Below are 19,424 nucleotides of genomic sequence, written 5' to 3' on the forward strand. Positions count from 1 at the left end.
TGTGTAGATAATTTCTCAGAGAAAGGTTTTCACAGGTATAAATGACTACTATAATTTGCACTTAAGTAGGAAGGTGGAGTTTTTTTCAGGTGTTCTGTTCTATTTAGACATTTCTTTATTATCCTGTAAATATGCATGTTCTCATTCTGTTTTGTTGTTTGTTTTTGTTTTTTTTTTTTTTAAACCTCTTAGATCTTTTGTTTCTTATTTCAGTTTTAAATATAAAATCATCTGATTCACTGTGTATTTTTCAGGGTCACATGGAGGGGGAAGTTTGGGGTCTAGCTACTCATCCTCATTTACCCATTTGTGCCACTGTAAGTGATGACAAAACCTTAAGAATATGGGATTTATCTCCTAGCCATTGTATGTTAGCTGTTCGCAAATTGAAGAAGGGTAAGATGCTTAGTATGAAGAAAGATCTAACTGAATTCAGTTGTTATTTACTAGTGTTATGATTCTTGTAAAAGCAAGACCAAGTAAATTCTTTTCTTTGATTACTTTATTGCTGCTGTATTCACAAGTTATATAGCCCTTAAGCTAATGAATCTGTATAAGAGATTTCTTTCTAATACTGTTCTTAATACATTACAATTGCAAATAAGCTTTAAGGCAATAAATTTACAATAAAAGTTGAGCCAGTGACTTGAATCTGCCATATTGTCAGTAATACTGCAAACATATTGGGACATTTTAAGAATTCACATTTTGGAAGAAATTTCAGAAGTCATGTTCTTCTTTGTGAATGTTAGGAGAGTCTGGAATGACAAGGAAAGAGAAATGCAGTCATAAAATTCTTATTGTATACCATATAATACAATTTTATTTTGGATGAAAAATCTTCTGTAAATGACACCATATAGAGACTCTTTTTAGCATTAGACCACACTGTCCTTATCCAGGTTTGAATATGTATGCTTTGCTAGACAAGGGGCTTCATCTGTTTTCAGTTCAGTAAAGCATTTTGAACTACACCTTCTGGGAAGCTTAGCTGAAAATGATCTGGATTGATGAACTAATTGTAAGAAAATCTATAAACTGGCACAAGCATGGGTGGTAATTATTAGAAAAAAAAGTTTCAAGTTGATGGAGTCTGCTGGACTTATAAAGCCAATAATCTTAATATTTTTAATAGTAGTTTTGGCAGAAAAGTAAGGACTGTGATGACCTAATTTGATGATAAAAATGAATTTTGAAATGCTTTGGCAATCTTAAAAAGCACCTGTTTACTGTAGAGAAAGAGCTGGATACTATTGCAGACTACAGTAACAGAAGTGGCATAATGTTTGGTAATAAAAAAAGGCAAGACTTGATGACTGTAAGAAAAATGTCTGTTTAACTGAGGAGTAACTGAGGTTTGGAAGATTCAGAATGTTCTAGCTGAACACAGGATGAAATCTATGTGTAATAGATATTTTTCTCAGGACATATTGAAGTATCCATGTAATTTACAGGAGACTAATCAGAGTATTTTTGATGTACACCTCTCATCTATGTTCAGATGAGTTGAACTGAACTGAAAGCTGAGCTTGGACAAAGAGGAGCCACTGGGTAGTGAATATGAAGCTTTGTCTGATAGTCAGTTTAGCTAAACAAAACATTACCAACAACAAGTTTTTCCATGGGGAGAAGGGAAAAATATTTATGCCAATGGAAGATTCTGGCATGGAAACAAATATATAATAAGCTGATCATAAATGCATTTAGATTGGAAATTAAACTGTTTGTCAAATGAATGTTGACATGTTTAGTGAAAGGATTATATGACATAGTGACTGTGGAAGCAAACAACTGGATTTTGTGAGTCCAGGAGGTCTTTTCCAGCTGTGTTCTGCTTAGTAGAGCAAATGGTAACAGACAGCTGGCATCAGATCTCTTGAGAATGAGAGCAAAATTAAATATATATATAGATGACAGTGGTTAATCTTATTATTTAGGTTAAATGTTGATCAATATGCAAATAAATCTAATGGGAGATTCTGAAGTCATGTGCTTGTTTACCAATGGCTTCTATGTACTGTCACAGGAGTAGAGCTTGGAAATGATCTTGGCGGCATCTATAATATTTCATTAGACTATATACTAGAAGAACAGCTTTTCTTTATTACTGGAAAAATAAAAAGAGGGATTATTCACATACCTGAATGACATGTCTGTGTTCACCACAGGAGGTAGATGTTGCTGCTTTTCTCCTGATGGAAAAGCATTAGCTGTTGGTCTCAACGATGGAAGTTTTTTAATAGTTAATGCAGATACCCTGGAGGATCTTGTCTCCTTCCAGCACAGGAAAGATGTTATTTCAGAGATCCGTTTTTCTCCTGGTAAGTGACTTGAAATGGGGATTTTGATGTACAAATTCTTCAAACAAGCTTTATAACCTTTAAAGGAAGTAGAGGTCTACAGTACTCTTTTACGTATAACAAATAAAAGTAAGGACAACTAATGTTAATGTTTTGACAAAAAACATTATAATTTAAGGATGAGATTAATGGAACAGGTTTGCTCATAGGAACCTCCTAAATGCAACAGTCAGATTTTAAATCATGAGCATCCAGCAGCCTCCCTAGGGACTGAAAAAAGAATTCTACTTTAGGCTGTGTAAACTTGGCTCTACACTGAGGTTACTTTTAGCTAATCAAGGGGCTTGAAACTGATATGTTGGAAAATTGTGGTGCAATTTTCTCCTTCCCTAGCCCTTTTTCCTCCCTTAACAATCCCAGTGAAGCCGTTTTTTTGTTTTGTTTTTTTTTTTTTCAAACAGTACAGCTCATATTTAGGCACTGAAATTTATGACCTAAACTATTAATACTGTTTCAGTGAAAATATTATTCTGTAGGTAAAATTTGATGGAAATAACAGATACAGGTTCTTATGCAATATTGCCTTCTGGTTATTTCAGCCTTTCCTCTCTTTGAGTGCAAGAAATGTTTAAAATTTCATCCAATAGTTTATTGTTTAAAGATGTACTAATGTAATGGTTATATACTTTGTACTGAAATTTTGATTGTGATACCAACATTAGTCTCTTGGGAATGATATATAAGTCAGCAAATTTACTTGAAAGAAATCTGAGATGAATATAGCTGAATTCCAGAAAGCACTTATTTTTAATATTCAGACCAGTTAAGTTTCTTATTTCTTATGTTTCTACTGATGTGTTTTAGGGGCTGGAAAGTACTTAGCTGTGGCATCCTGTGACAACTTTGTAGATATTTACAATGTAATGAGCAGTAAACGAGTAGGAATCTGCAAGGGTGCTTCCAGTTACATAACGCACATGGACTGGGACATAAGAGGTAAGTAGCATTCATCTGAATTGTAAAAATGTCCTGGAAAGTGGATTATATTACAGACTAAAATGGTAAATTGCATCAACAGCATGAATTTATGTCACTGACAGATTTGATTCTTCAGTTTGTGAAGAGAAAGGATGTGAATAAATACAAAACCACTATTTTTACTACTATTTAGAAGTTGTGCAACTTGAAGTAATACGGATTATCTCTAAAGAATTTATTTATTTATTACATCTTCTGTATTTATTGTTTGACTTTGCCTCTTGAATAGTGCACTGCAAAATATATATGTAGCTCAGGAATATGTGTTCTTGAATATTGTCCAAAATGACATAAAGACTATTGTTTTTACTTTATTCCTGGATCTTAATATAATATTAATTTAAGTACGAATTTCAGCTCCATTTCATACAGAAACATAACAGTGCAAGCGTATAGTCTCTTAGTCCATGCTCCTATTCCACCACATAACCTTTGTAACTGTCCAATTTAAAATTAATTTGGAAAATGGTAGAAGTTAGCATCTTTTGAGATTTGTGAAAACAGAAGGAAGACAGGAACATTGCTGAGAACTTCCCTCAGAAAAGAAGTATAAGGGCCAGCAGAAGTCAGCTGCTTAGAAACAGCCATTGGCTGGCCAAGCAGCATGTGTGTTCCTCAAGCCCATGAAGCACACGCATAATAGTCAGCCATTTGTCACAAATGAGCTCTGTATTATACCCAATTCGTCTTGTCTGCCATCTGATGGGATAACCATAAAGTATTGGATAAAGTGATGTATTAGTGCAGTTTTCAGAATGGCCATGCGTATAAGGGGTGGACTGACTCAGATCTTCAGAAGACCATTCTACTAGTTCCAGTCTTTTATGCATCCAGTTTAGGAACAGAAACAAATAATTGTGTAATGATATTAGATATATATATATATAAATATAATTATAATATATATAAATGGAATGTTCTAATGAACATTAATGTACAATATGTAATTTATTTTATAGGGAAGCTCTTGCAAGTTAACACTGGTGCTAAAGAGCAGCTGTTTTTTGAAGCTCCTCGTGGAAAAAAACAGACAATTCCTACTTTGGAGGTGAGGAAATAGAATGTCTTCTTACCTTGTTTGCAACTTGGAATTTTGATGCAGCAGTCTATGCCACATAAGGGAGAATGATGTATAAAACCACAACTGTTCTATTGAAAAAAACTTTTATTGAAGTATTTGCTGTCCGTTGCCCTTTTTCACAGTCTGTTCAATTAGGTAATGTGATTGGAATGAGAAATTAGATAGGGGGTGTTGCATTTGTCACTTCTCTTGGGAAATATACACGTCTGACATGCTCGTGTGAAAATCTCACTGGACTTTTGTGTGCTTCTTCTGTTACCTAAACACCTCAGAAAACCTACTGCAGATTACTTAGCCCTTAACCTTGCTTTGGAAGATCTCATGTCTGTCTTTATATAACAATGTAGCATAGTATGCATAACATACATGGGCAAGTGTAGTATGCACTATATATTATGTAGTATGCACTATATATTATAGTGCATACAGCTATAATATTTGTTTGTTTTCTCAGACATAGAGCATTATTAGAGGATAGAGAGTGAAAATGAATAATTTTCAAAATAATAGTTTCGATGAGATTAAAAAGCAGCATTGAAAAATGTAACTTGTTTTCTCTAGTCTGAAAGGACAGGTACGTTTTATATGTGTCTAGTGATTGTGGAAGTTAGTAGAAATAAAGTTATGGCTCTCACATGAAATCCTGAAGAAAATTAGCAGTTAATATTAAATTATCTTTTAGATGGCATATTTTTCAGTGCAAGTATTTTTTCTTGAAATCAGATACAGAAGGAAACTGCACAGGAAGAAGCATGCTCTGACTCAAACAGGTTGTTTTTTTAGGTAGAGAAGATTGGCTGGGCGTCATGGACAAGCGTTCTGGGCTCTTGCTGTGAAGGAATCTGGCCAATAATTGGTGAAGTCACAGATGTAACTGCTTCATGCCTCACTAGTGATAGTAAAGTATTAGCCACAGGAGATGATTTTGGATTTGTGAAGCTATTTCGATACCCTGCTAAAGTAAGTAGTCCTCAGCTGTGCATGTTGAAGATTGGTTAATAAAGCTGCCTTTCCAAACTATTTGTAAAAGTGTACAAATTAATAATTAAGAACTAAATAGTACTTTTAAACTTTTGTCCTTATGACTGAAGGAAGGCATTCAATATTACAAATTTGCAGTGCATTAAACTGTAAATTATTACTGAGAATGACCATTCCAGGTCAGACTAAAGAGACAGCTCGCATAGTGTCCTGTCACTGACAGTGGCAAATGTGTAAAGGACAGTATAAGTATTATATAGTATATTATATAGTATATTCCCTGTGCATTTTAGTCTTAATCTGCTAGATTATATTCTCTCCTTGGAAACACGATGCAGCGTTTATTGCTGGATTCTTTTTACAAAACAAATTCTTGCATGCTTGGTGTAGAAACTTGGTTATACTTAGTAGCTTTTCTATAGAAGAGGAACTCAGTACATCATGGGATACATACAAATGCAAAATAGATAAAGCATAAACTAAAAAAAGTTAAGACTGTGTTACTGGACAGTGGTGTACTTGCAACTCAGTTTTGTTTTATCAAGAAGATTGGTTAATTTTTGATCAGTGCCCTTTCTTCTCTCTTAGGGAAAGTTTGGAAAATTTAAGAGATATGTTGCTCACAGTACCCATGTAACAAATGTTCGTTGGACCTATGATGACAGTTTGTTGGTCACTGTTGGAGGAGCAGACACCTCTTTAATGCTGTGGACTTACGAGATGGAAGGACATCGGGATACCAGGCAATGTGACAGTGAAGAGTCTGATCTAGATTCTGAAGAAGATGGAGGTCAGTAATAATTGATAAAATTGGCTGGATTACGCTGTTTCAAGAAAACTGTTTATTACTTATATAAAACTTGATTAATTAGCAATTTTATGTAATTACTGTAATCTTAAATAGTGAAGACACTGTAAATACACTAAGTGAAACTTCTCTTTGAGGAAAAGACTGATAAACTGTTGTGAAGAAAATGATAATGAACTATTTGAGACAGAGTTCATAAAAAGTCTCTTGACATTCTTAAAATGAAAAATGTTTTTATTGTATTTAACTTTGAAAAATCTATATAGAAAAGTAAATTTATAGCAGTTTAGATTTGGACACTATTTGATAGAGCCTCACGAATGGATCCTGAAGTAGAGGACAGCCTGGTGCTAAATCTTCCAGAATTTAAGAGCAGGTGTCATGTAGCAAGATGCTTTGGCGCGACCCTGAGTTAATGGCAAGCAAGCAGAAACAGAGTAGCTTTGAATGTCCCTTGAATCTTTGTTAATAGTTCTTTCCCCAAGGGTGTTTTAGGGAGTTTTATTTCTTAGAAAGTTCTAATTACGAATATTCATGATTCCCAGCTACTTTCTCTTGTTTGTGCATTTGTTATTGATATATTATAGTTGTTCTTGTAGTCCAGTACTTCACTGAAAGCTGCACAAATTATGATTCCTTTTTTAGTATCTTATTTTGTTTTGATACTACTTACTTCGATTTTTTGTTTTAGGTTATGACAGCGATGTGACAAGGGAAAATGAAATTAATTATACCATCAAAGCCTTATCAACAAACATTAGACCAATGTTTGGAATTAAGCCTCATCTGCAACAAAAGGAGCCAACCTTAGATGAAAGGTAACTGCTAAATTACAGTTCTAGCCAAGAAAGCAATCCGAAAAGATGATTAACAGTAAAATATAATTATATTGATGTGCATACACGTCTAAAAATGATACATAAAAAGAGTGGAAATATTTTATAGGAAAAAAATGCTTATCAGTTGTCATGATTAAGGACTAGGCTGTACCTCTTATTCAGAGAGAACAAGAGACTCCAAATGATGTATGTATTTTACTATGTTTGGGGAGTTTCTTGAGATATTTGCTGCTCTTTAATAATCTACTGTTTTTGAAACTTTTTACGCACCAACAAAAAGCTAGTGGTGTCACTATAGATATGAATCCACACAACCGCATATTGTAAGACAGCTTACAGTTGTTTTTTTCCAACAAACTGATTTGATAAATTTGTCAATTTGTCTAATTGCTCTGTGCATGGTTTCTGTCTCCAGATAACTTCTTCCTTTTTTTTTTTTTTTTTGGAAAAATTCTGTCCACAGTGGTTCTGCAGTTTCTATTCATGAGCCTTCAAAAATGAAGTTGATTTCTTTGCATGAGTTGGAGTTAGTTGTATTTCCTGGTTCAGTGGCATATGCTTTAGAAGAGAGGAGATTTTGGGGAACAGAGTAGAATTAGACCAGCAGATAAAGTAGATGTGAAATAAAGTGATTAAGGAACACTAGTACTAAAGAGAGAAGCGAGGAAAACACAACACAGTTTAACTAGGAGGAAGGGTATAAAGAAGTAGCAGATCAGAAACTTATTGCAAGAATGTGAAGTTAGTGTGTGCCTACTTTCCTCAGTGAAGCTGGAAGATCTGTGGTGCCCTCATTGAGTCTGTTGTTTGTGGGGATTTTAGTGTCATCTTTTCCCTGCAGTATGGAAAGAATGCATGCATACATGTATAAAGCTGTGTTTCCCAGTCTTGTGTTTAAAGTGAAGATTGTCTTTCTGTTGATTAATTGGACACATTTGGTATGGAAATTCTTTGATTCTATGAAATACAAAAGGAAAAATGGGCATGGTATAAATATTTTGGATTTATATATATACTCTTTCCTTTGGAAGCTGTGATCATTTATTTATTTTTTTTAAGGAAACTCTTGTATTTCATTCAACAAATTTCTTGAAACTGATGGGAGTTGTGGTTTTCATTTTCAAGTAGAATATTAAAGAAAATTAATTCTGTAGTAAGGTAACTAGGCTCCAATTCAAATTGTGTCAAAGTTGATGAAAGGATTCAGTTGCCTTCTGTGTTCAAAAGTTTTGGGTCCTAAAACTTCAAATGGAGGGAATAAGAACTTTCTGTGAAGAACAGAAACAGTGTGTTAACTGCATGCATTTTAACGTATGAAGTTAACATTGTTTAAGATTGGTAAATCTTTTAGTAGGTCTATTTTCATAAATGCTAATTTTTTTTTTACTTTATTTCCTTTCCCTTTTGCTTCCTATGAAGGCAGGGGGTAGTGAGGTAAGTTTCATTTACACAAAGTGCAGGATCAAACACATTTTAATAACTGTATTTTTCCAAATTACTTATACTTTGAAACAGAAATACTTATACTTTGAAACAGAAATGAAAGCTTTCACACTTTCTATTAAATAGAAAAAGTTAGAAAACTTTTTGTCTTTCTGGTTGGAAGAGTTATAAGGGACAAAGAGAGCCCAGTCTGAGTAGGTAAGATAGAATAATTGGGAGGAGGTCATCAAATCTCGTCCTTTCTTCTTCAGTACTCTGGAGCTCAGCTACTTTCCTGTGAACTTCTTTTTGACTATATAACAGTATTGTAGAGGTCCAAGAAGGAATAAGAACCGAAGGATACAAGTTGCAGAGATGCCTGAAATAGCTATACAAGAGGTATCCCCAAGTCTGCACCACTGTGTTGAAGCTAATAAAGCTTCAGGGAGAAGAGAGGTGGTGTTAGCTTGCCTCTGCAGCGTTGTGTCAATGCTCCTGTAGTACTTAAGGATCTGAGCTCCTACATCCACATAGCATTATGTGTAGTCAAAAACATGCTCTTACATTTATAACACAATAATGAATCTTTAGGCTGCAGGACACCTTTCCTCAGAACTCTAGACTGAGCTGAAAGAATGCTCGGACCTATGCTGGTATAGAGAGAAGAACACCTCTCCATACCTCTGTGGGCCTTGTTTCCAAAATGAAATCACACACCTGTGGTGACAGTAGGGATAGAGCTGTGTTAATCTATGCATAATCTTCTGTAGACAACTTGACATAATCAAGAAAGTCAACCTGTCCATCTCCATAACAAAATTAGCAACCTGTATCAACTTATTTCTATTTGTAGGCCTTTAAAAATGTGTAACTGTGAAGTCAGTGTTTCTGTATAAGCCATACAGTATGTGTTTCTTCTGTGTTTATTTACAGGATGTTTGGGTATACTGCTTAGAATGTGGGCAGGGACGTTCCACGTAGACATGTAGACTTGTTATAATGACTGCCTTACATTAGGAGAGATTCTTTCCTTGTGATAGCACTATTTAGGTCCTAGTATTCTTAGAAACACAGGTATATGCCACTGTAGCATGTGCTTCTGAGAATGTCTTTCAAGTACTTCTTAGAAAGTATCTGAATTATTTTTTTCTTACTGTTGAGTGTAGGAAAAGTTTAATTCTCTGTGGGGGTAAGGGTAAATGCTACCAGGTAATTGATCTCTAATACCAAAAGTGTAGTTAGTAGTTAGGATTGTTGCACCTAGTTTTGAGATTTCTGATAGCTGAAGTGAAATCATAAACTCTGGTGAATAGTGAAGTTCCCTCTGTATAGAAGGAAGGCTGCAGGAAGGAGTGCTATGACTGATTTTTAGTATCCAGGGTATTAAATTAGTTAAGTCAAACAATAGAATGCTAAAGGAAGATGTATACCTGAAATCTCCCCAGTCTCCTGCTTCTTACAAAAGCACATCTGTGTGGCCAGGTCCTGTACTTCAGAACCGTAGCCTGAATTCTGAGTCATAAATGATACCACAAGCTACCAGAAATTGATTCAGTAGAATTAGTTTGATTTTTAAGAGGTGTTAAAGTGATTTCACCATCTCACCTTTTGTGTAATGTCCTAGTTGTAAGTAGTGGTATGGCATATAAAAATCAGATTTTTAGGCCATTTAGTGTATCAAAAATACAAAAACACATCATCAGGTGGGCAAAACCAATGTCAATTCCTTTTTCTTTAGTAATGATATATCATTCCCTCATGAAATAGAATTATCATAATATATCCCTGACATGGGAATACTTCTTTTAACTTTTATCAAATGCACAGAATTGTGTGGGCTTTGAGGCAGCAATTATATATGTCTGTAATTCGAATTATTTATATTTGCTGAATGAATATTAGAAGATGCATTTTTATGTGGAAAGATGCCTAGTGTATGTATAAAGTTATGTAATAGCCTTATGGATATTCAACATCGCAAAATAAGTCAGAAAACCATCTCTGTCCTTTACTTAACGTTCCGTTCTAGTATGTTTTTATGCTGGTTAAATTGCTCAGAAGAAAAATCCATCATGGATGGTTAATTCTGAAAACACTTCTGGCTCAACTGCTCCCTGAACTGCAAACCTCTGGAGCTTGGGAAATTAATCTGGAGGATATCACTGCATTCTTAGTCTGCTCTCATACTCCCTGAAGTGTTCACTATTTGTCACTGTTAATGGGAGGATACTATGATTAATATACCTTATATAGGAACAGCTGTGCCAACAGAGAATTCCAGTTTAATTTTTCAAAACAAATTTACTGTACTACAGATTGGCAAGCAACTAAAACCTTTGAAAGCATTTCTCTCTCATAGTTATTCCTATCATGTGTTCTTAATAGGTGTTATTACTCAGTACATGGGCTAAGATCTCTTGTATGGGAAGATCCCTGTGTATTATACATCTTCTGAAATTTCTTTAGATGCTCTGCATCTACTCCCACGTGCAATTCAAAACCAGGTGTTGTGGCAAAATTGCTTCCAATTTTTATTTTTTGTCTTCAGGTCTTTTTTTGTATATGAAGAATGCATGCAAAAATGGGTAGTGGTCGATAGCCGGCTGAATATGAGCCAGCAGTGTGCTCAGGTGGCCAAGAAGGCCAATAGCATCCTGGATTGTATTGGAAATTCCCAGCAGGACTAGGGAAGTGATTGTTCCTCTGTACTCAGCTCTGGTGAGGCCACACCTCAAATACTGTGTTCAGTTTTGGGCCCCTCACTACAGGAAGGACATCTTTTGGGGTCTATTTCTGCTTTCTTTTTCTGTTTACAGAAGGAACTATTACTAGAATTATATTCTCATGCCAGTACCTGTTCATAATTCCCATTTAAATAAATTGGAGTTATGTGTACTCATAATAGATCTACACTGCCTATGAATTTATAATTCCCATGTTTAGAAAGAAGTAAACAAATTTGAAGGTTAATAATAATAATTCTTTCTATGAATAATTCACTGACGCTTAGCTTTCATACAAGCTTGTATAACTAATCCTTTTCTCTTTCTTACCTGCCGCTGAAAAGAGGTTCCAGGTAATGCTCTTATTTTGCTCTCTGCTCCATATTTTACTGTCATCTTTTCGTTTTCCTTGAAAAGCCATCTGTCATGTTGGGTGCTATACTGTGCACCTATTACTCTTCAGAATATTACTGTGCTACTTACAAACTGTGTATATATGTGTTATAGTTCTGTTCAATATATTAAGCTAGGTATTTCTTTACCTACCAATATAAAATTAACTACGGGGACCATTAAACATGTCTAAGTTTTACAAATAAGAATTTGTAATACCGTTTAGCACAGTATAAATTACCACTCGGTCCAGTTCCTAGCTGATGGCTTCCCACCTCAAATGTGGATGGTTTTACACTTGTTTCAACAGGTTCACCTGACATGTCAAGGTGTATGTGTCACTTAAGTGTTGAAGTATTAAATTACCTGCATCTGCACTACTGTATACAAAATGCAACTTCCTACTCACGGGGCACGTGGAAATCATGACAACTAATCATTGTTAGAGACCTTATTTTAAAACTACCAGGTTTCATTATTTTCTAATGGAAATCAGATGTCTTAAGTTTCACAAGTGATTTGAAAATATTACTAAGAGTAAATGCAAAAGCTCCTTGCTTTTTAAATTCATTCTCTACTTCATACCTGTTGGCACCTTTTGGGGAGGACAGTGAAAGTCACTGTATGCTGAAGACTAGTGCAAAATCAATTGTTAAGTTCTATGCAAGCTGCCCACTGTACAAAGTGTGTCTCTGGTGACCCTCACAGGAAGGGGCTTTTCATTTGTACTAGCAAGTGCAATTTGCTTTAGGAAATCATGCTCACAGTAGCATTAACTTTCAAGACAGGAATGCATTGTGTAATTGACATTATCATGAGTTGTCACAGAACTCAAAGAACCAACGGTAGTTTGTTAACCTCAGAAAAGGAAAATTCAGATGACCATCCTTTCTCCAGTTAATGACTTTAGAAACTTGATATCAATACTGAATACAGGCAGTGAGCTGCAATATCACCATACAAGTTAAGTGGGTAGCAATATTGATAATATTGACATTATATCAAAAAGAATGAAAAAGGGATTTCTTCTTGTTCATAAGCTACTTCAAATTGCTTCTATTATTCTTTTTTTTCATGGTCTCCTAACAAGAAATAATGCATAAATACTGATTCTATTGTCATGTTAAAAGTGAAGTGCCATTATTGAGGTATTTGTTTCCCTTGTGATAGATGGCTGGACCCCTTCTTCCACATGTTCAAACTGACCCCATTCATGAGTGCCTTCACCCCCAAAAAGTTATTCGCGTTCTCCCAACCATCTTTTGCACGTATTGTTGAGCATGCAGCCAATCTTGTACTTGCAAATATATGACCACTGTGTGCTGTATTAGTCCTGTTTCTGCATATAACTAGCAGGTTAAAAACACCTTCATCTTTTGAAACTTTAGAAAAGCACTTGGAAAATATATTCTGGTGTTCTTCAACATTCCTGCTTTTCAATGCCCAAGTTGGCACCCTGAAACTTAATTGGAGAAAAAATACGTATGTGTTTGTAGTTAGCATTCAAGTTCCACTGCTCTGAATCACTATAGTTAGTGTTTCGTATATAGGTACTTATCTCACATCTAACAAAATATATATGTAACTGAGTGTAAATTGTCAAGTCCTCTTAGCAACTTTATTCATTTCATTCTTCTGTATGATAATGTGTCAACGCTAATGATTGGCTAAGGATAGCTATCAACCTGTATGTGTGTCTGTCCATCTGTACAGACTTTAAGTACAGATGTTCTTTACAAGCAGTTGCATAACACAAGGATGATTTCCTTTTCCCATTCCATCAAAAGGAATTAGCAGACAGCAATGTTAGAAAAAGGCCATGTTCTAGATCCATGCAGGAGAGAAATCTTCACTTCCAGTCCTTTTGGTTCCAGTAGCATAAACTTGTGCCAGAATCATGTATTTTCAGTTTCTACTGCTTTATTGGAGGGTGGGGGACAAATTTGTAACACTTTTTCTTACTCTTATGCTTTTCTACTGTATTTTATTTTTCTGCTTTTTCACTTTCCCCTGTCTTGCAGGGTCATAAATGAAGGGAAAAGGAAATAAAAAGAGGGGAAAAAAAGGACGGGAAGTAAGTGAGGCTTGAGTGCTCTTTGTCAAATGTGAGGGTGATGAGTTGAAGGTCTCCTTATGCTTTTTTTTTTTTTTATGAATTCCTAGAACAACAGTAATAGTAATAAGACTGTTTTGCTGGGTTGCCAATCATCAGTCAAAAACATAAAATATTTGGGAGTGTGATAGAGTGAACAGGAAATGGATTAGTCAGTTTTGCTCCATCTTCCCTTTCCTCCATCAGTGAAACTGCACTGACCTACAGTGATAGAGGTTACACACAGCCTTTGCATGGAGCGTGCCTGCTCAGCATCAGTCTCATCACTCAGGTTTACTGCGGTGCTGTCTGATGACATATGGTCATCAACTTTCCTGTTACTATTAGGCTTGGTTTATTTTGTTGTTTTTTTTTTGGGGGGGGGAAACCCGTTGAACCTACTTTTCATTTTCTTTATTTCAAAAGCACTTCATTACAGGGATTTCCTCTGCTGTTCTAGCTGCATCCTTTCCATTTCCTTGAATCTCTCCAGACCTGTGCAGTCCTTTCTTAGTCTGATATTTATATTCCTTTGCAAGAGTAGTCAAATAGCACTGACCTCTGACAAATGAAGGATGTGCGTAGTTCCTCCTAAAAAAATAGTGTTTCTGTGAATTAGTGTTTTTTCTTTTTGGTAGGTCTAAACAGAGATGGGAATAAAACTTTTTATAGCTAGATGGTTAGGAATTGTCCTAAGAGACTCAGTTCTCTAGAATTTGAACTTCTTGCTTCAGATCTTTTTTTTTTTTTTTTGATGGTAAGGCTGTCTCTTGTCTTTGATCTGAAATCTTAATTTGCTTTCTTGCTACTAAATTTTTAATAATTTAAAAAGTGATTTTAGTTAATGATATGCTTCTTTTAGTCTGCTGTTCAAGGTAATAAAAGAAATTTCTGCAAGATGACTTAGATCTAGAATCTGACATTCTTGTTCCATGTACTGCCTGAAATGTAATCTAAAGGAAGCCACATCTAAAGATTTTCCTGCTGTCTGACAAGTATTAGAAACTTATGCTTCTCTCTCAGCTATGAAGACTTCCTGGAACTGCAAGAGTAGTATATCTTTTTCTACTTTCCTTTCTTCAGTACTGTTTGGATTTTTGCCCAAACATTTGTGCTGGTGTTTTTGTGGGCTTGGATATTTATACTTCACAGTGGAATAAGGTGGCAGTATGATTTTCTTTAGTCCTTGATATGTCTTTGACAGCTGGATTTGTCTTTTGCTAGAAACCTTTTTGATTAGATATACTTCAGTAAGTAATCATTAGGTATACTTCATTAAATAGAATTCCTAGCTTTAAAATAACAAGATAAATATAATAATGGGTACGTGCAATTCATTTTACTTTTTAACTCTGTGCATTTTTAAATACTTTTGATATCCAGAGAACTATTTATTATTTTTCCATTTAGCTTCAGTGATTGTAGACGCTAGGGTTTGTTCAGTGTTAAGCAGTACTTCTTACATACATACATTTAAAAAAAAAAAAAGTTATTTGATAATATTCTGGGATATATATATTCTATATCAAACACAGTGACATTTCCAAACAGATATCAAAAAAAAAAAAAAAAAAGAGGAGTTCTTTATGAAAGAAAGGGGAACTTTAATGCAAATTTACCTCTTTTAAAGAAGAGGTTTAATGAAGCTGTTAGATTTAGTTAGCTTTTTAATTGGACCTGGGCTGTATTAGTTCCTCTTTTTTTCCCTCTCTCTATCTTCATTTACTTGAATGAATAAGGGCAAATTTTTATTTTCTGTATCACTGAAGTGCTTTCGGAGAACCCATTCCCCATAAAGAATGTGTCCTTGAATTTTTGTTCATGCACTTCAGTAGTTTTATTTAATTGGATAGTTACTGGATTTCATTAGTGCACAGTGATAAGAGGGCTTCCATGTGACACTAGGAGATCTGTATTGTGTGGGATATCTTGATCAGAGTATTTGCAAGTGAAATTGCTCATCTACTGTGATATGATCAGATATTTTTCCTGATGACCTATTTCTATATTTGCTTAATATGATAGACATTATGACCTGTTGAGAATGCTTTCTGTAGATGATTTAGAAACTTATAAATAAAAATGTAGTTTATTTAAAAAATAAAAAGTGAGAATTTTGATCACACATAGTGGTAATACTGTTGTACTATGACAGACTTGAAGAAAGAATGCTAGGAGTCAGTGGTGGTAAGACAGAACAGGAGAAAGAATCTGAAAAATAGCTGGGAAGGCTGGGAATTTCACATCAAGTAAAATGAAAAGAGATGTTCAAGAGCCAGTAATGATTCAAGAGTGTTCGTGAAAATTGTATGTTGAGATTACTGACAGAAATCAGACATGTTCCTTAGTTTTTGCACTGGCCAACAAGCTTATGTAGATGTAGCCCAGTATATGAGTGGTTTGCGCTTTTTTTCCCTCATCCCTGAAAGCTGAGAGAATGGAAGCAGGTTGATGTGATCTTTTTGGATTTCAGCAAGGCTTTCAATACTGTTCCTCACAGTATATCCTTCTGGACAAAATGTCCAGCATATAGCTAGATAAATGCATATTGCAGTGGGTGAACAGTTACATATTGCAGTGGGCTGATGGTTCAGGCTCAAAGGGTTATAGTAAATGGGTTACGTCAGGGTGGTGGCCATGTACTAGTGGGTTTCTGCAGGGCTCCATTTTAAGTTCAGTTCTCTTTAATATTTTCATAAATGACTTGGATGTAGGACCTAAAGGTCTACTAAGTTATTTTGTAGACAATACTAAGTTGGGATGAGTTGTTGACGCCCTTGAGTGCCCTCTCTAGGCCTTGCAGAGAGATCTTGACACATTAGAAGTTTGGACGATCACCAACGATGTGAAGTTTAACATGAAAAAGCACTGGATTCTGCACCTGGGACAGGGCAATGTGTAGACTGGGGGAGGAGAGGATGGAGAGCAGCCCCACAGAAGGGGATCTGGGTTTGTGGTGGACAGAAATTGAATGTGAGTCAACAGTGTGCCCTGGCAGCCAAAAGGGCCAACCATATCTTGGGGTGCATCAAGCACGGCATGGCTAGCTGGTCGAGGGAAGGGATTGTCCTGCTCTGCTCTGCGCTGGTGCGGCCTCACCTCGAGTACTGTGTGCGGGTTTTGAAAGAAGCATATAAATCTATTAGATGATGTCCAAAGGAGGGCTACAAAGATGGTGAAGGGTCTGGAGAGCAAGACATATGAGTAGAGACTGGTTTGTTCAGCCCCATTGATCTCTGTATATAAGAATATTGTGAATATGATTCATGTATATAAATTCCTTCTAACTGGCATCTTCAGAGAGGAAAAACAGATCTTTAACCGATGATCTCTGAGAATGAAGTCTGTGCTTACATTCCCACCAAACATACTTAGAGCAGAACAGAAAGAATGAATATAATTGTCACCTCTTAGTATCTGTTTCCAAGTGAGGAGACCTTTTGTGCATGTCCACACTGGACTTGTTTTCAGACCTGTGTTCTTATAGTCCTAGCTTTAGCCTTGACTGCAAGTTTATCTTACAAGTCTGTTCTCTAAGAATAAGAATTTTGGAGTAGCAAAAAAAAAAAAAAAGTGTTAGCCTATCCTTCTATTTGAAATTATAGAAGTATTTCTCTATGAATCTCTTCAATTAGTGTTCTGTTTGCTATTCTTAATAAAATTTGTACATATTTATAAATATGAAATACAAAATTAAATATGAAATATGACCTTCAGTTATTTTCTTTCATGACCTGAATTTTCAGTCTTTTTATCTTTAATTATTTCATCCTTTTAAACTGATTTTTATGTGTTTCATACACCTTATATTTCTTCTCTGTGAAAAGATGCCTTGTGTTAACTATCCAATGTAAAATATTTATTTTTACATCTGGATTTTTTTGGATGTTTTCTAATGTTAAGATTTTACATTTTATAGAATCTGGATTTATGTTGCTGAATTAAATATTTCAAGGACCTATTTCTGGCTATGTCTTACATAGACAGTTTTATTAAACTCAATCATGTTTGGGTGATCAGGCAATCAGACTTTTTTTAGCAGACAGAAATTTGTAATCATGTGGTTTTCTTTTGTACGTTTTTTCATGAGTATTTACAGGCTTTCAAGTATAGAGGAAGTAACTGAAGTATCTCAGAGCACAATTTATATTTGCGATATAATTTGCATTATAATACATACAGATGTTTTTTATTTGTCATATGAGATAAACCTGTGAATTGTATTCAAATTGGAAAAGGAAAGTGGAAGAATTTAATAAAGCTCAGAAAATGAGAAGAATATAATAAGGCTCAGAAAATGAGCTTTATGTGAATAACTGAAATAACTGTAGTTCAAAACATACAGTGTATAAGCAAATCATCATCTATTGTTCTTAGAAATAGCATGGTGCTTAATTGCATCAAAGTCATCGCTTGAACAAAGATCTAATTAAAAGATAAATTACTTCACATTAAAAGGGAATATGAAAGAGAGCTGATGTGTTGATTTATGTATATTAGTTTGTATCACTACCTCCTTGATTAAGTCATCTGGATTTCACTGCATCTATGTATAGATTTTAATTTTAAATGAATTGTTCCTCTTAAGTGTTTTTCTTATTTTTTTTTCCCATGGCCACATATGTTGTATATGTAGAATCAATTTGCTCCTTCGGATTACTAGGAATAATTGCCTAATTTTGATCAATAAAATTTGTTTCTATGTTTCTTTCTATGTAAACTGTTGAACATATCTGAAAAATGCTACAGGGATTTATCAGGCATATCTATTTGAGATTTCTTAAATCTGGAGTATTCAGAACAGTGGAACATAAGTTATGGCTAATAATCATGCATTTGGTTGATAATGCTTTGTTTCCAAACAAATATTCTTCAATAACTTGCTTCTACTGATGTAAGAATGAATGGATAGGTGTACCTGGAATTCTTTACCAAGTGTTACAACAGGAAAATGTAGAGTCTACTGGAGCATTGTGGGAAGCAGGTATGATCTCAAGTATTTAGAGTAATCAGGTACAGAAAAGAAAGAAATACCTTAAGAATACAGCATTAAAAACTAATAGATCAATTGTAATTCATTGAAAAACAAGCTTTTTCATTAACCTCGTGGATTGTTGGAAGATTTGTCAAAAAACTTAGCATATTTAACATTTCTGAAATCAAAGAGTTTTGTTTTGTTTTGTTGTTTGTTTATTTTTCCCTTTACAAAGGCATTTCTTTTAAAGATGGATGCAAATATCAGTTAAGCAGGCTGGTGCTAGGAGTTTTTCTTGTACAGTAGCAGGTTAGAAGGTACTGTGTTAGTATGGAATGGGTGACGGACAGCCTTCTCTTATTCACAGTTCTTTATTTCAGACCACCAGTTAGTAGGGCATTGCCACAGCCTGAGAAACTTCAGACAAATAATGTTGGGAAAAAAAAGAGACCTATAGAGGTAAGAAAAGGCACATTGATCTCTCCTCCCTCTCCTTTTAAATTTTTTTTGACAGAAATTAACACATTTGTGGACATGCTAAATCATTGTTTCATTTAAAATTTATTGAAGATGGAAATAGCGAGTAAATAACAAAAAAGTGGGAGAGGATTTTTTTTTTTTTCATTTTGGTAAATCCTAAAAATAATATTTCATCTCCCATAAACTAAATGGAGCATGGCTTCATTCTTATTAAGAATAAAGCCCTTTAAATGCAATATGTAGAAAACAGTATGTCTTGTTCAGGTAACTGTTTATTCTTAGTGGGTGTATT

The 19,424-nt window shown here is 34.8% G+C and overlaps 1 protein-coding gene across 6 annotated transcripts in view; it reads left to right on the forward strand.

Annotated features, from left to right (window-relative positions):
* The window catches only part of EML5 (EMAP like 5), a 111,215-nt gene that overhangs the window by 67,606 nt on the left and 24,185 nt on the right, over positions 1 to 19,424 (forward strand). For 4 of the 6 annotated variants that reach the window (XM_068682991.1, XM_068682987.1, XM_068682988.1 and 1 more), the window contains exons 21-28: positions 255 to 396; positions 2,169 to 2,321; positions 3,165 to 3,296; positions 4,298 to 4,386; positions 5,203 to 5,379; positions 5,989 to 6,190; positions 6,900 to 7,026; positions 19,033 to 19,111. In XM_068682991.1, the coding sequence (XP_068539092.1) occupies positions 255 to 396; positions 2,169 to 2,321; positions 3,165 to 3,296; positions 4,298 to 4,386; positions 5,203 to 5,379; positions 5,989 to 6,190; positions 6,900 to 7,026; positions 19,033 to 19,111 (1,101 nt within the window). Of the gene's footprint in view, positions 1 to 254; positions 397 to 2,168; positions 2,322 to 3,164; positions 3,297 to 4,297; positions 4,387 to 5,202; positions 5,380 to 5,988; positions 6,191 to 6,899; positions 7,027 to 8,466; positions 18,965 to 19,019; positions 19,112 to 19,424 lie in introns of those variants that run through there. The other 2 variants (XR_011096913.1, XM_068682992.1) reach the window with 2 other exon arrangements.

This window comes from Anas acuta, chromosome 5, assembly GCF_963932015.1.
Source record: "Anas acuta chromosome 5, bAnaAcu1.1, whole genome shotgun sequence".
Taxonomy (NCBI): Eukaryota; Metazoa; Chordata; class Aves; order Anseriformes; family Anatidae; genus Anas; species Anas acuta.